The following is a 17,849-nucleotide window of genomic DNA, read 5'->3' on the forward strand; positions in this document are numbered from 1 at the left end:
ACTGATTTTGATTGATTAATTAAAAAGTAAATTTGATTAATTTGATTTCTCCCAAGCACAAAAGTACTCGATGATAATAAAAACAGTTCTTTAATATAATAACATATGTACATAAGTTTAAAACTTCTAAGAAGGCAGCCTTTCTTATAAATGTTGCCTAGTTAAATACCAATCGCTATTTCTGTCATTATTATTATTTGACTATAAAAAAATAAGACACCTCATTGTTTAACTAATCACCAGCTAAGCAACATTTATAGGCGAATCCATTAATGACCCCGCTTTAGTCGAAATCACTCAAGACAATTTTTTTTTTAATAAAAACACATTTTGAACAAGTATCGGTAAGACATGTTGACATTGACCTCAAAAAAACTCGATAGCTACAATTTTTTCTCCGATATTACCATAATCAATCAATTACACAAAAGAAATGATCGTAACCACCAACGCTTCAACAGGAATTGCTTATTTTTCGGAGTAAAAATGAGTTATGAGCTACAGTATGATGGATTACTCCTGAAAAGACTTATGGCATTGTCTGAAAATATTTTTAAATCAAGGTTATGTACTGGTTTATATAATATAAAATGTATTCAAGAAGAGTACATTGAAATATCAAATTCTATATCTGGTTCCGAATGGACATTCATGAAAATGCATTCATAAACTTTATTAGCATCCAAATTTAACAAAATATATATTTGTCTTCCAAATAATAATCTAATGTTGAATTATTTGATCATTAAAATAGCATTCCAGTGTCAGTGCTTTATCGATAATTCAAAGTAAAATTCACACGATATCAGCGTATTAAAACTTTATAATTCGCCTTTCTGGAAATACTTCCAAAGTTATTCGGCACCTGTGATATTATTTTAATAGACACAATTTTAATTAGGGATTCTAATTAAGTCCAACTTGAACACGCGACTGTCTAATTAGTCCCCTCGAGTCTTTCATGACCTAGAACGCCCAAATAGTCTTTTTATACGTCAGTATCTTTTAAGCCGTGAAGAAAATTAGGCGTTCTGTACTTTTTGGAATTATCTTAGAATGGTTTTCTTTTTTTCTCTTAAGATTTTCACTTGGTTTTTTATCCTCCTAAAATAGCGGTGTCCTATTTGGCCAATAAATCTTTATCGGATGAAATATTTCTTAGTTTATTTTATTCTAGTAATATATATTTAAGTATCTTTCTTAATAGCAAACTTTCTTCCATCGATACATTACAAACCACCTCAGTGGCTTAATCAACTAGTGCGGTCAAACAAACAGAGAAAATACCTCATGGTATACCTAATGGTACGTTCATACGTAATGGCCAATTTCCGAACCATTTCCTACACAAACCTTTCAATTTAAATTCCCTTTATGTAACGCGTTGGCTAATTGATGATCACACTCGCAATGACTATAGACATTGTAATACGAGAAATCTTTTCTTTTACATAATAATAAGGAATTCCAACAGAAAGACATAGAAATATACAAACATATTATTTACTAATTACTATATAAGATAATATTTATTGATATTTAAGAACTATAATAAAAAATTTTAACCAATTAATTGTTATTATGTAAAATAATTGTCATTAATTAAATCGTATAAAAATCTTAAACTTTTTGCAATTAACCATCAAAAATTTGATGATTGAAGAAATAGCTTTATATACACATGAATTTCGGTTCTCCAGTTATTATTTTTATATAGTAGGAAGGCCGACGAGCCTATGGTACTGATAGGTCACCAACGCTTATCGACATTGGCATTGTAAGAAATGTTAACCATCGCTTATATCGCCAATGCGCCACCAACCTTGGGCACTAAGACGTTATGTCCCTTGTGCCTGTAATTATCAGGTGTACATTAATTTTGAGACAATTTTCAAATATCAATCAATCAATCAATCAATATCAATATCATGATGATCAATAAACTATACAATCCAAGTAGTATACCAAAATATATAATTTCTCGACGTCCTATTTTCCTTTGTTAGATTTACAATTATACGGTAGGGTTCCGTATAATTTATTGGCCATTATAAATTCTGAAGATATTTAATGGTTGTGTTACGCGTAAGCTTGGCACTTTACATAAATAAATATTAATGGTGTCCGTTGTTACCTTTCCAGACGCATTGATTGATTGAAGATTGTAATAATCAGTGATTAAACCGTTCAAGTGTTCATAACAATTTTGTCTTATATATTTTCATTAGCTTAATCTTAAACGTTCTTAAAACTTACTGAGCGATAATTTTAATTCTAAGTATTGTATAACTTACTTTAAGTTATAATATTACAAAAAATGCACGCATATAAAGCTTTGTGCCGAAATATTTAAATATGTATATTAAAAAATAACATTTACTAATTGTTATGCAAAATATATACAAACAAATTATTGATCACCACCGTCACGAATAATTTTGTACAATTTATTCCAACACGAGCATAAATGAAATACCAGTCATATGCTACAACTTGAATATAATGTATGAAATATTTAATTCGGATCAACAAACAAACAATTACGCCTTACATTATTAAGACAGCTCAACGATAGCGCGATTTAATAAACTATTAACGCCATCTATTGATGAAATATATTAAACATTTATTAATATACAACAAAATATTCTGATATTAACAACTATCATAGTAAAATTAAACGTTATTAATATTATATTATGTTAACATACTCCTTTTAATTCGAATTTATCATAAGAAATGGTTCAATATAAAAAAGCACAGGTACTCGTGTACGTATATTATAATTAAAATATGACTGCAATTTTTTTAAAACTCACGTATTCAAACACTTGCATCTAAAGCAAACATCCCAGAACTAGTAAACTAATAAAAATTTCACCCCGCCGTGTAACATCGGTTCAAACTCGCTAGCAAATATAGCGGACATCGTTTCAAATTGCACTTTTAATGAAAAACTTCCTTTCAAAGCGACCGAGCTGAATATTACAGACTTTCCAACTCAACCTTTAGATACTAAAGTTGGTATTACATTATATGTTTTTATATGCAATTTAATTAGTTTTGTCAAAAAATCAAATAGTTATATTTCTTTTAGTTTTTATAAGTCTTATAAATGTCACAATTTTGTTTTTGGGAGCGCACTCCAATACCATTGTTATCGTCATATTATATAATTCTAAATCCTAACTAATAGTACATGAATGCAAAAGTCTGTTTGTATGTTGTGGACATACATCATAGGTGTATGAAACCAATCATCATGAAATTATTCAAACCAGTTGTGAAGGATAGAAATGACTTAGGGTACCCTATCTATCTCTACTATCAAACTTTTTTTTTTATAGAATAGGAAGGCGAACGAGCATATGGGCCACCTGATGGTAAGTGGTCACCAACGCCACCAACCTTGGGAAATAAGATGTTACGTCCCTTGTGCCTGTAATTACACTGGCTCACTCACCCTTCAAACCGGAACACAACAACACCAAGTACTGCTGTTTTGTGGTAGAATATATGATGAGTGGGTGGTACCTAACCAGACGAGCTTGCACAAAGCCCTACCACCAGTAGACTAGGAACTAATAACTAATCCTCCATTCTAAGATACAGTGTATGACACTTTCGAGACTTGTTTTGACAACATTTGTATGAAGCAAAAATTTTTGGAAAAGTATTTTTCTATCTACAGTCAAAGCATCGAGTCTGTTTTTTTTTAAGAATTTATCATGCTCTTTTTTTAAGGAGTTGATAATATTTTTCTTTATCCACAATTAAGTGTAAATCGGTTTTAGAAGTGGGGACGACAAATGTTGGGATCGAAATTGTAATTTTTACATCGCTAGGCGCCCCGCAAACCATTGATGCTTAACTGATTCTTCTCTAGGAAAAAAAAACAGGAAGATCTTACAATAAGGAAGATTCTCCATAATCCTGGCGTATTACGTAATAATGGTAGATCATTTTAGCAAACATTTTTTTTATTGGTTGAACCTCGAATTACAGATAATGCTCAAATAAACGAAATACATGATGCTCATTGTCATATCTTATCATAGATACCCGCTCCTTACCAACAGATTTTAATACGTACCTATGTACCTATGTATGCGTTGTAATGTCTCTTTTGAGTAGAAGTTGATATGCTGCAAGAGTTGCAGGGACATTTCGTGAGTTACAACTGAGTAGATTTCAGGCAAGATACACGTATTCTGTGCTGATTTCCCTGGCGATCAAACAGGGGCGAAATATATTCGCAATCAATCGTCCATTTTTACAATAAGATGATTCTTAAAGATATCTCATCTTATAGGTAAGGTTTCTTGTTTTTTTGTTAAGTTGAAATTAAACAATGGAAATTGTAAACGCTTTACTTTGCAAATTTGTTGTACCAACAATGTTTGTTTTACTAAAAGCTATGTCTATATTTAACGTTATATTTTAACAGTCGATACTGTAATAGAAATGCCAGCGGCGATGAGAGGGCGTGGTCGTTCAATAGTTCTAAACTCTCTGCTGTATTACATGAACGGTTTAGTTCTATATTACTTTATAGAGGTGACTAATGATTTATGTAACTGCTTAGTTTATATATTTATTTGTATGTTCTTTTTTTTACTTCGAAAACTTTAAATACTTTTTATATCATATAACGATAATTCGTGAGTTACGACATATCGTCATAATCGTGGTACTATTACGTATAAAATTCTTTGATATTACAGAAGTTACAACGTCTTAAAACTTTGATGTGAGTTATTTGCTATAATTACTGACTGATTAATCTTATGAATCTTCGATAATATAACAAACAGACTGCCATTAAAATTTACTTTGTAATTCTATGTTTACCTAAATAAAAAATATATATAATTTTCAGAACAATCTTTGTTCTAAAACTGTGATGATATTGCATTTAATTGTTATTATTTTCATTCTCTCCTCTCATCGTCTGTTCTCTGCTTCTTGTCTTTATTAATTATTAATGGAAGCTTGATTGGTTCATGTGTTATCTTATAATTATTCATTATATTTTGTTTTCTCAGTGTCAAACATTTACCAAAATAAAGTCGCGATCACAATTTACTTAAACAATTGTTAATACAACGTGTTCCATCTTTACATTGTAGTATTTCGAACACGCAACAAAATGCAGTTTTTATTACACTATCAGCTATTTAGATTTTAAATAAAGAATGACATTTCAAATAGAATTAATGCTTATTTAATTCTATTTGAAATTACGAAATTCATTTGTGTTGTTAAAGTGAGGTATCATTAAGGCGTGTTCATATAAATGAACAACTGCAGGTATAAAGATCGATTCTCGTCAAACAACATTAATTCATATAGAAGACATGACGCAGACATTAATTTTAATATATATTCTATAAAATCAAAATATATTTAATTCCTTTAGGCACTTTTGAATCTTCAATTTACAAGATTAAATTTAATCAGTAGCCGCCTTCTGTTCGGAATGTAGATTCTACCGAGAATAACAGTCAAGAAACTTATTTGTTACTCTTTTTCGTCAATCATATACAATCAGACATAATTGAATTTAAATATCCTGTATGTAAATAAAAAAAATACTAATAGCAATCTCTTTTATCATCTGAACAATCTTATACAGTACAATATGCTTTATTTATTAATACATTGCAAACTTTAGCTTTAATATATTGTAAAAAAGAAGACTGTACCAAATTATAAAGTAATCAATACAATGTAGAAGGTATTTAAGAGGAAGCAATAAAAGATATAACTCAACATATTATTATATTGTAGCATAATAGGAAGTGGGTGAGGCTCATCACCTAAGAATAAGCGCATAGGGCTGACGCAAATGTATTAATGTTGAGATCTTCTATATTCAAAAGCTAAAAATTAATACATTTTCTTTTTATATTTTAGTATACAATTTTCTTATTCTGGTAATTAGTGATTACACATTATAATTTAACGTGCTTGCAATTGAAAATATGTTAGACAATTATGGTAGACCAAGTATTCACCTTCCTAGTAAGATAATAAGGTTTAAGCGAGAGAGGAGAAATTCGTCGTCTTTCAGTCGTTTCTCAACTTAACATTCAGGCTTTGTGCAAGCCTGTCAGGGTTTCTACCGCCAAACTTAGTATTGTTATGTTCCGGTTTTCATTTTCCAACATTCCATGGTTGGTGGAGCATTTACGATGTAAGGGATTGTTAATATTTCTTACAGTGTCGATGACTATGGGAGGAGGTGACTTTCTAGCAGGCCAATAAGCTCGACCGCTCATAAAATTTAATAAAAGGTTTCATTATATTATAAATGGTTATTTAAAAAATATTGCAACTAGATTGCTATTTAAATTTACTGTACATTTTACTACTAAAACATAACTGGATAAATGCACTGTAACGATTATTTTCTTTCAATTTAAATACATTACGTATAAACAAATAATGGCGGAAACCATAATATTTTATTTTAGTATTTTATTTCTTTCGTGAAAACTATTTAATATTACGCGTTATTTTCCCATTAGGAGTAACCAACTATGGTGCGGTAAGAAAAGACAAGAATTTCAGCAACTTGGTCCAATTTTAGTGATTTTAAGCCCAACAACGAGGAATATTGTTTTAATTAAGCTTTGCTTGTTGAAACTATTTAAATTAAATCATAAGTCCAATTCGAACGTCGAGTAAACCACACACACGTCTTTCTAAAATATTTTAGGGTATTACGCAAAACCAACGTTCGTATTTGGTGAGCCTTGTGGTCGTTTTGTTGTTCAAATGTAGGATTGCTGTACAATAATTTGTATTAATTAAAATGAGACTATTATATTTACTTGTGTGTGTTATATAGCTTATACTAAGCTTATAAAGCAGTGTAATTTGTTTATTTTGGAGGTACTATCTCACTCATGCTCACTAATAAATGACTGAATCATGAAAAACTTATAACTTAATATGTTTGAACTCATAGCTAGGTCCTAAGTTTTTATTTAATAATAAAATTTATATATACTACATTTGGTATATATTGATAACTTGTAAATGAGACACTACTGAGCAAAGGCTTGTCTTTTAATTTCCCTTTAAGAAGAAGGTTTAGAGCATATTTCATCACTAAGTTCTCGTGCAGGTTATACCATGATGCGGAGTTGCAGCATTTCATTCCACATCCAAATTTCCTCACAATATCATTCACGTTGATTTATTTAAAAACATGGTAAGTATAAGAAAAATTGTGTCGTCCTTGGATTTGAGCAGCGACTGTCGGCAAAGTTGCTCTTTTGATCCACTTGGAATAAAAACAAAGATATTCTTAAAGCAATTAATTTTTTTCCAATAATAGTCATAAGATGAAAGAGACAGGCGTGTTTCCGTTATAGTAACAATTTTCAATAACTTCCCTTGACTGAAACTTTTTTAATATCCTGCGCGTACCGCGGCATTAGTTTCAGGAAGACAATAATCCCACAGTTTCACTCTTTGTCCAGAGGGGCCAGGTAGCCAAAGCAATATTTCATTTTTCAAATACATTTTATGAAAAGTGTCTGTATTTTATGAGGCTGTTGGTAAATGCTTATTTTTAATCTGTTCTCTTTTATTTGCATATATATGTGTATGCGTATAGTCAATTCACTAGTCTTCTATATACTTAAGGAGAGGTTTTTTAGTATACATCTATAATATAATAATCGTGTTAAATGATTTAAAGGATTTCTATAAAATGATTAAATTTTTATTTATATATAAAAGTCGGTTTAATTTTATACGAAAAATAAAATAAAATATATGTATTCATGTTGTTTTAGAAGTTATTTAAAAAAATATATTTATATTTTATATATATTCCGTTTTGTATGTGTGCGGTGAATGGGCGTTAATGAGACAAAGAAATTTAATGCCAGTAATTCAAAGAGCTCTCAATGAATAAAAAAAAAACCTATAAGAAACTTAAAAATAAAGAAAGTCGCGGACAGTTATATTCTTCGTATTCAATATAGCTTGAACAGCGAGACGTATTATTTATTAACGTGAAAAATACTATGACGTTTCATGAAATATTATGACGCTTTTCGTTAAAGTAAAAAACGGTAGCTTAAATATTTATACTCAAATATACGTGTCACGCTGCACCATGTTAACGTTTTATAAAGCTCAAATATTTTATACAATAAAATATTTATTTGGTACTGGGGCCTTGCGGTTGAAGGTTCAAGCCGCTCATCATTTCCATCAACAAATCGCAATACTTCATATTGCTATTTGGTTTAAAACGTGATACAGTAGAATTATATTACATAAGAAGTTAAATAATACTGCCTATAATATATCATATAAAACCGGCGAAATGGTTCGCTTTCTGTATTCTCTATGTGTGATGTCACTTTGAATAATTCAATATCGCGGGCTTAATTTCGAAAAGTACGTCGGTGTTTATTAAAAATGGAATGAGAATGGGGCATCAAATATATTGGATTTTGTAATTTATTTAAAAAAATATTATCGGAACAGAGAAAATTATGTAAATAAATAAAATTTATATGTATATAGGTAGGCGAACGAGCATATGGGCCACCTGATGGTAAGTGGTCACCAACGCCCATAGATATTGGCATTGTAAGAAATGTTAACCATCGCTTACATCGCCAACGCGCCACCAACATTGAAAACTAAGATGTTATATTCCTTGTGCCTGTAATTACACTGGCTCACATACCCTTCAAACCAGAACACAACAATACCGAGTACTGCTGTTTAGCCATAGAATATCTGATGAGTGGGTGGTACCTACTCAGACGAGCTTTCACAAAGTTCTACCACCAGTAAAATAATATATTAACGTAAATAGCTTGTTAACATTTGCCCATGGATGCCTTGATGGGCTGAGGCCTCCACCGACGCAATTTGGTGAATGCTTCGTTGCCGCTCGCACAAATTGAATACAGATAAAGAGAGCACAAGAAAAGTCAACTTAACCGAGTTTGAACTTGGAATCTTTAATTAAGATAATGTTTAACCACTAGCCCATCCCAGCTTTATATGTATGAATAAATTAAATTGAATGATTAACTTAATAAAACTCAGGTACTTACCCGATTTATACGTGCAAACGGAAGTGCAATATTTCAAACAGTTTTGCTTTATATAGATAATCAGTACGCCTATGTCAGGGTAACCTTGCCCTTCCTAAGGGTTCAAGCTTACTTCATACAAAATTTCAATAAATTCGGTTTAATAACGGTATAAGCATAACAGACAGACAAAGTGACTTTCCCATTTATATTCGTACAGATTAGTATATATAGTATAACTAACGATCTACATAATATATAACGTACATATACGAAATGGACTTTGTTTTATTATATATAAATAGCTGACTACCACAAAAGGCTTATATTAACAAATTAGGTTAAGTGAAATTATATGAACTAGTTTTTTACCAGAATTTTCTACTGTGTTAATTAATTAAAATTAGACCCCAAACTTTCTAGACTTCAATTACGCGTAATTCATCCTGATGAGTTAATCTCTTGAGCGAAGGTGAGTTATTAAATATTATGGTAAAAGCTTTTATACCGTCCACTTTATTATACTCACCGCTAGATGGCGCTGTATCACAAATTCAACGAATATCCCATCTATACATATTAACGATGAAAGGCATGATAAAACAACCTTCTTTTTATTAAAAAAAATACTTTGCAAGTTATGGATGTGTTAAATAGTGGAACAAATGCTAGCTTTTGTAGCTTGAAATTTTAATCACCAATATTTGCTGTACGAAGTGGTTGACTTTCATAACATAGAAGTATGAAATTTACTATTTAAAACGAAATAGAAAAATCAAAGAAAATTAATGAAGTCACATATTTAAAATGAGAGTACGTTTGCCGCATTTATGCAAAAAAAATGAAATACGCTTTGCTATTTATTCATTAAGCTTGCGTTACAGTGAATTAAATCTGCACGCGAGTGAAAGAGGTCGCCTTTTAAAAGAGGTCGGGTGTTAAAAGGCGCCCGACCTTTAGCCTCATTAGCCTAAACAGGGTTTATCGGCCTTTGGTCTAATCTCACCCTTTGAAAATATTGACGTTCACTTCCATTTGTCTAAATGACTATTCAATATTTACTATACATACATATGACTATATGAGTATCGAGTTATTCTATTAATTTCAGGTATAACCCGACCATGAAGGTTTGTTATAAAAAGTATGAATATAAAATAACAGAAAGAACGTGTTGAAGAAATACTTCTACTTATAATAAGAACTAATTAAAAACCGTAACATTAGAATATGAAACATGTTTCCTTCAATAATTATAGCAATGTAACTGATCAAAAATATAGTAATAAACTTTATCCAAATAAAACTTCTAAATACTTACGAATCTTCAATATAATCAGGTATTTGTTAGAACGAAAACGGTATAGTAAAATGGTTAGACAATTGACCAACTCAAACATAAATGCAAAATATATTTACCTGAAATAATTCCAATAACGTCGGTTCAGAAATTTAAAATGAACGCTGATAGATTTTAAGACTATATAAAATATAATGACGATATACAGACGACGATAAATAAGGTTTATTATAAACCTAAAAAAACACCAATTAGTAAGTAGTTCATAAAATTGTTTCGTCGCGTAGATTAACCAGAACTCCTATATAAGCCTAATTCTTAATTTATGTAACGATTCGAGTTGCGTGTTATTTTTGTTATTAGATTCACTTCATTAGACGAAATAGCGTGTTTAGTTAAATATTACGATCGATAAGATGAAGGTTTTTATTCCAATGTACTGTTTATATAAGTTTTATTACACATGATAAGGGAAGTCAAGCCCTACATTCTTTATTATGACTCTTGTTTATGGTAACGCTGAGTTGAAAATATTTGCCTAGTGATAGGTTAAGTTGGGCTTTTAAAAAAGTCAAATTACGTTGACTGTCCATACTAATATTATTAATGAGACAGTTAGCTTGAGTGTTTGTTACCTTTTCACACATAACTATTCACGATGAGTGAAGGGTGAGTGAGACAGTAATATTACGGACTCAAGGAACATAGCATCGTTAGCACCATGGGGTAAGCGGTGTCTTGGCAATATAATAGTTTAAACGTCCTACTCATCTATGGCTAAAGGCAGAAGTTTACTATCAGGTCGACTGTTTGAGCGTCGAAACTTTAACTCCAAAACCTGTCAACAATTATTTTACGCAGTTTCCTTATAAAATATTTAAATTGCACGTTAATATCACTCAATACCAAAAAAATCCGTTTTTATCAGTAGTTATGTTCAAAAGTCGTTAATACGCTAATATTTGCGCATCCGTGATCTGCGCCCATAAAATTCATAGTTTTTTTGTGCAGTTATGCATTCGAGCGAATTGCTAAACTAATTTCCATTGTTTGATGATAAGTCAAATAGCAAAAACGTCTTCGTGTCCCAATGAATTTTGATATCCAAATGTTTTATGGACATGCTAATTTTATGTTTGAATTATTTATCCTATTTATATATTTAACAATTTTTTAATGTAAATTCAGTAAAACATATTGAAGAAGACTTGATTAACATGAGAAGTATTTTACGAAATTCAGTTTCCAAGAATTTCTATCAATCCTGACAGCATCGTAAAGCATATAACAAAAAGATTAATCATAAAATTATCACATTTTTTATAAGAAAACAGTTATTCATATTCTGAAACAATGTCGGTTTTTTGTCTTAATTTTTCGATGCTGTCATCCATTTGATGATGGACATCTAGATGTATTTATTTATTTATTTATACTAACAGCTATATTTGTAATTAACAGCGTTACAGAAATGGTTGTACTTATTACTAAAGTAAAGCCACATAGAATTACAATTTTAGAATATGAAACATGAGAAAAAAATATTAAAAATAGAGACACAGTAGTATTAATATTTACAGTGAAAAACATTCTTGCGTAATATTGATGTGAAAAAATCGTATGCGTGCGTGCGTATTGGTGGGTGTATGTTTGTGTGTGTGTGTGTGTGCAATCACTAACTCCCTTTGTATGTTATCTTTAATATATTCTTACCAAATATATATATAATATGTGTTCTTGAAAATATAACTTGCTGTTCTCCATGTCACATATCACCTCAGTCTTATGGTAATAATAAAACCCATTAAAAACATCGTCATTATTACATAAAATAGTAGTAAATTCAATTTTCAATGTATTATACGTTGATGTGAAATCGAAAGCCTTAAAATAGACCAAACTCAAGCAGAGATCGTAAATCATTCAAGATAATTTGACAGCAATTGTTCTAAATCATCTCCAAGTGTTAACATTAATAAACTACTAATACATCTGATACACCAATTAAATTATTACGAATGATATCGTCCGTTTATATATTATATAATTTTGCGATTCAAATCCTCAATTCAAATATTCAACACAATATTTATTTACTAAACATTGTCTGTTCATTTCAGCTAACAATGATTTATTACTCATCCCGATTTCATTGTAAATATAAATTCAACAGGTTCCCTATTCTTTTTACTCTTTTAGGGTTTGAAAAAAATATTTTCAGGGTTTGAGCTATCCTCTTACAAAATTTAATCAAAATCAATTCCGCGATTCATTTAAAACGATGCAAACAGAGACTAGCTTCTGCATTCATAATATATACACACTATTGTAAATTTAACCCGAGCACATCTGTTGAATAGATCCACAATCAAACCTAGAAATAATGCAAAACATTAATTTCAAATCCCTGACCTATAAACAAAGAAATGAACATTAAAACGGGTCGTTCAAAATGAAAAGAAATGTTGCAACTTTTAATTACTGCTAAACTGCCTCTCATTATGGGAGGTTGCGTTTTTATTGTCTCGGAATCATTTATGGCTGTTGTATTTGTTAATATGGGATATTAATGTAAAGTTGAATTAAGCCGTTCGTAATTATCATACTGCTGTGTATAATTATCAAGAACTATTTCACGCATATACTAATCCGATTGATATGAAACTTTATCAATGGAATAGCTTATATTGTATTGTTGTGTCCCAGTTAGTAGGGTGAGTGAGCCAGTGTAACAACAGGAAACTTATTTCCCAAAGTTGGCGGCACATTGTTGATGTATGGAATTATTAATATTTTTTTACGCCAATGTGTACGGGTGGTGGCTACCATCACCATTTGCCAAATTGTGCTAGATATTCTTATTAACATTAGATAGACGTAAAGACAGATACAAAAATGAATGTTTCACGGTACTTAAACCTTATAACCTTAGAAAGATAAACTATAAAATAATATAAAGTTATCTTTATAGTATTTTTAAACTTTCCTTTAAAAAAATAATTAAAAACATTGTTTTTAAATAGTGCATTACCTTTAAAATTGTGAACCTCAACTATTCTTGTCTAGAACTTAGAACAATACATGCTTAGAATAGTAACAAAGTTATCACTTGACCTCTCTCTTCGTTCCACTCTAACCTAGAAATACCGCTTCAACAAAATTACATCTACCTTCAAATAAAACTTTTGAAATAAACCTAGAATTACGTACAATGTATATGCTACTATGTATGCACCGATATACATGATACTGTTTGTTGGTCTCGTGGGTTCGAACCCAGGTCGAGCCAGTCAAACGTTAGGCAGTTGGCATTTTAACACTCACGTCCCTTGGAAAATAAATAAAGCCAATGGTCTCATAAGGAATCCCCGGTGTATACAGTGTATATTTACGCAATATATGGCTTAACAATGCTGATCATTTGACGTAAAATTTATTAAAGTTAAACCAACATAACGGAGATGAATAAGGGCATCATGATGATATAGAAGGTTAATAAAATTGAAAGACAAATTCTCATGATAATTAGACGTTTATTGAAGAAATGAGTGAATACGTACATGAAGTACAGCAACGTTTCGAAATAGAATTGTTATATTATTTAGTTCCTATTCGATGTGGTTGATGGATTATTATTAATATAACAGTGCAGTGAGCTCGACGTAAGGAAACTTTTCCCCCGGGATACCACGGGAAGTAATAAAGGAAATTGTGGTCGGTACACAGTTCACGAGTCTTTTGTACGTTTGTTTGCGCTGTTTGTGGACATACATCGTATTCGAAGTCATTGTTGCGGAAAATTGTATTCTCGTAATATAAGAGTGTTATTTTCGTCACCGGTTATTAATGATTTTTGGAATTAATCGTTTCATTTCTAGATTCTTAGTTTAGTGGAAAGTTTATGAAAATAGTTGTATATAGGTCTATTAGAAAGCAGTTCCTTTGTGAAACATTATGTCAACTAACTGTCAATTTTGTAATTTACGGCAAAGGCATAATTGCTAAGTTCAAACAAAACATAAATATATACTTATATACTAAATAGTTTATAAATCTAAAAAATATGCGCTATCTTATATCTTAACGAATATAATAAAGTTTTAAAAGTTTAAAAAAATCAGAGGACAAACAATTTGTTTTTTGCAATATTTTGTCATTTAAAAAAAAATAGGATATTTAATTAATTAACCACAGAAACTTGTGGTAGGGCTTTGTGCAAGCTCGTCTGGGTAGGTACCACCCACTCATCAGATATTCTACCGCAAAACAGCAATACTTGATATTGTTGTGTTCCGGTTTGAAGGGTGAGTGAGCCAGTGTAATTACAGGCACAAGGGACATAAAATCTTAGTTCCCAAGGTTGGTGGCGCATTGGCTATAAGCGACGGTTGACATTTCTTACAATGCCAATGTCTAAGGGCGTTTGGTGACCACTTACCATCAGGTGGCCCATATGCTCGTCCACCTTCCTATTCTATAAAAAAAAAAAGAAACATATAGCTGACCAAATCGATCTTAATAATATTAGCACTATACAGCTGTGACCAAGATATCAGCTTTTAAGACACTCATACATATATCATCATGTATTATTAATACACATATTATAATTCGGTTAAGAAACTATTTTTTATAAAATAATCGTTATGAAATGGATGATAATGAAATTAATTGTTACAGGGCTCCTGTCATGGGATTCTGGCGAGCACCAGGTCGATCTGGAGAAAGAATTGGCCACCCTCTCGGCTCAGGCACCCGAGGGGGAGGAGGCCAGATATGGTATGTATCTTATTTAACTAGCTTTAAGATTACCCGATGATCGCTTTTTAATGATCATTTTAATGCAATTTATATTCACTCAAAACGTTTTTTATTACTATTACTTAAAGTCGAATATCACAGACAGTAAAATTGTCTTAATATAAACATAAAATATATCTAAGTTAAGTGCCGAGTGCCTTTTACAGATTTCTTCTAAGTAAGTTTTCCTTAAGATATTTGTTTAGTGCAAGAGAAATATAATTTATTATATTAGTTAATAAACCTACGTTGTTATTCATAAATTGCTTAGATATATATTATACTATGAAAAAAAAGTCATAAATCTTAACTATCAAATAAAACTTTCAGCGTCTCTGTGTCGCCGTAATAAATAATATAGGTAACCTAGTAAATCTTTATAGCGACAGTGGCTATAAAAGGAGGCTACCTTTCTCTAAATGTAGGCCAAAATGTTTGATACAAAATTCACGTTACCAAGTTCTTTTCTAGTGTTGGAAGTTTTATAATATCTCAAAGCACTTTTATTTGACTGTTGATATATTTTAAGCCGAGATGGCCTAGTGGTAAGAACGCGTGAATCTTAACCGATGATCGTGGGTTCAAACCCGGGCAAGCACCACTGAATTTTCATGTGCTTAATTTGTGATTATAATTCATCTCTTGCTTTACGGTAATGTGCAGGTTGCATGTGTCTAATTTCACTGAAATTCTGCCACATGTGAATTCTACCAACCCGCATTGGAGCAGCGTGGTGGAATAAGCTCCAAACCTCCTCCTCAAAAGGGAGAGAGGAGGCCTTGGCCCAGCAGTGGGACATTCACAGGTTGTTACGGAATATTTTTTTGCGGTTGATGTTAAAATTTAGCCAATAAATGATTTGATTTATAGTATAACTTTGCATTTCGGTAAATATATAGAAAATTAAACAAAATATCAAATGGTTTTCATTTAATGCAAGTAGTCTATTGATAAAAAATTTCAAAGACAAATATAAGAGAAGCTATCACCTTGTATATGTCTTATATAAAAAGCAATATTATATTCTACAGAGTTTCAATAGGTGCTGCAATTGAAAAAATTACCTACGTCTAATGTCATACAGAAAAATTTGACACAATATAGAAAGTGCGCTTTTTTTACAATTTGAGATTTATTAAAGTAAAGTAAACGCTCATTTTAAGGAGAGGGTTTGAAGATTATTCCACCACGCGGCTCAAATGGGCTAGTGGGTACCGACAGGTACCGACTTTATCCGACACACGCAGATAAACTCTCGATATTTTTGATATTATTTAAAAAATAGCATAAAAGTCGCCATAACGGTATCGTTTTCTTTCATTACAAATATTAGGTAAAGTACGACATAGAGAACACGCTATGGGTGTTTTTATGGTAAATATGATTATTTTTTACGATGACCCTCGTATTTCGCTTTAACGGTTAAAGGCAATTTATCGTAGTTTATTATTATGTTTAAGTTATGTTCAATAATTCGTCATTTCCGTTAATTTATGATCGGACTTACTGATTTCAGGCTTAAGAGGAAAAATAAATTAAGATATTTTAGTCCCAAAGGATTAAAATATTTTAATAAGATTTTGTAGGAACGATTAAATTTGCATAATCTTTTGATCTATTATCGCTGCTAAGCGTGCCGAGCTTAGAATTGGTTTTTTTATCCAAGACTTTGATGTTAAATATATACTAGCGCACCTTGAGTGTTAAACCGACTCGTATGCCGTGACGTCAAACGCCATGACGCTCTCTTAAATCGTCATATAAGTATCCGTGGCATATATACTCTATTTATGTTGCTGTATATTATTATAAAAATAAGTAAATATATTTATTACATTAACGCAGCTGTTTTTTCGTTTATTTATTCCATATTTGTTTATTGGTTTATTTAATCGTTAAGTCTTTCAATAGCCATCAATCTTAATATTTCAAATTTGTTGGGCGTGCTCTGTTGGCCACATTTTTAACGTATTACGTTGATATTATCGATTGTACATGATGCGTTTTTATTAAACCATTTTCCATCCTGATTAATGTCAAATATGATATACAGTGCAAATCGCATTATAATCAGATGTTTTCCTTTTAAAAATATCCAATTTCATCCCATCACTTTTAATCAATAAAAAACTTTTAGTCCGCTGCGTATATAAGCTCTACTTTAATATGTAGATGAGTTATTGTGAACTGGCTTCATTCCAACATCGAGTTTTATCTCAGTTTCTAGTTGAATAAGTTTCCCAAAACACGGCTTTATGTTGAAAGTGAATTATGATTTCGCAACGAACTGTGAAACTTATAATATTAATTATAACTGAAAATAGATTTCGAACTTTAACTGGACTTGTTCAGGTCTTTTTTCATGACGTTTATTCAACAGACACTAATATAATTAATAATGTAAGTAATTTAGTTAATGGAAACATTATATAAGCAAGTTATTCAAATTTTGTTAGGTTTCTTAAAAAGATGAATAGGACATTATTCAAAGAGTCGAGACAGATCAGTGGTTAGAATAGGTGATTCATAACCAATGATTACGAGTTCAACTCAGGCAAGCACCACTGAAATTTCATTTAAGCACATGAAGGACTTACGTCCATTGTACATGTGTATATGTGCACATTTGTATTCATTTCGAACTCGGCAGTGATGGAAAACATCGTGAGGAAACCTAC

General features: G+C 31.0%; 1 protein-coding gene across 1 annotated transcript in view; it reads left to right on the plus strand.

The window, feature by feature from the left end:
- LOC126773519 (microtubule-associated protein futsch-like) overlaps window positions 1-17,849 on the plus strand; it is a 137,551-nt gene that overhangs the window by 66,639 nt on the left and 53,063 nt on the right. Inside the window, exon 2 of the mRNA XM_050494469.1 lies at window positions 15,052-15,150. Coding sequence (XP_050350426.1) covers window positions 15,052-15,150 — 99 coding nt within the window. The remainder of the gene's footprint in view (window positions 1-15,051; window positions 15,151-17,849) is intronic.

The sequence above is a fragment of the Nymphalis io genome, chromosome 14, assembly GCF_905147045.1.
Source record: "Nymphalis io chromosome 14, ilAglIoxx1.1, whole genome shotgun sequence".
Taxonomy (NCBI): domain Eukaryota; kingdom Metazoa; phylum Arthropoda; class Insecta; order Lepidoptera; family Nymphalidae; genus Nymphalis; species Nymphalis io.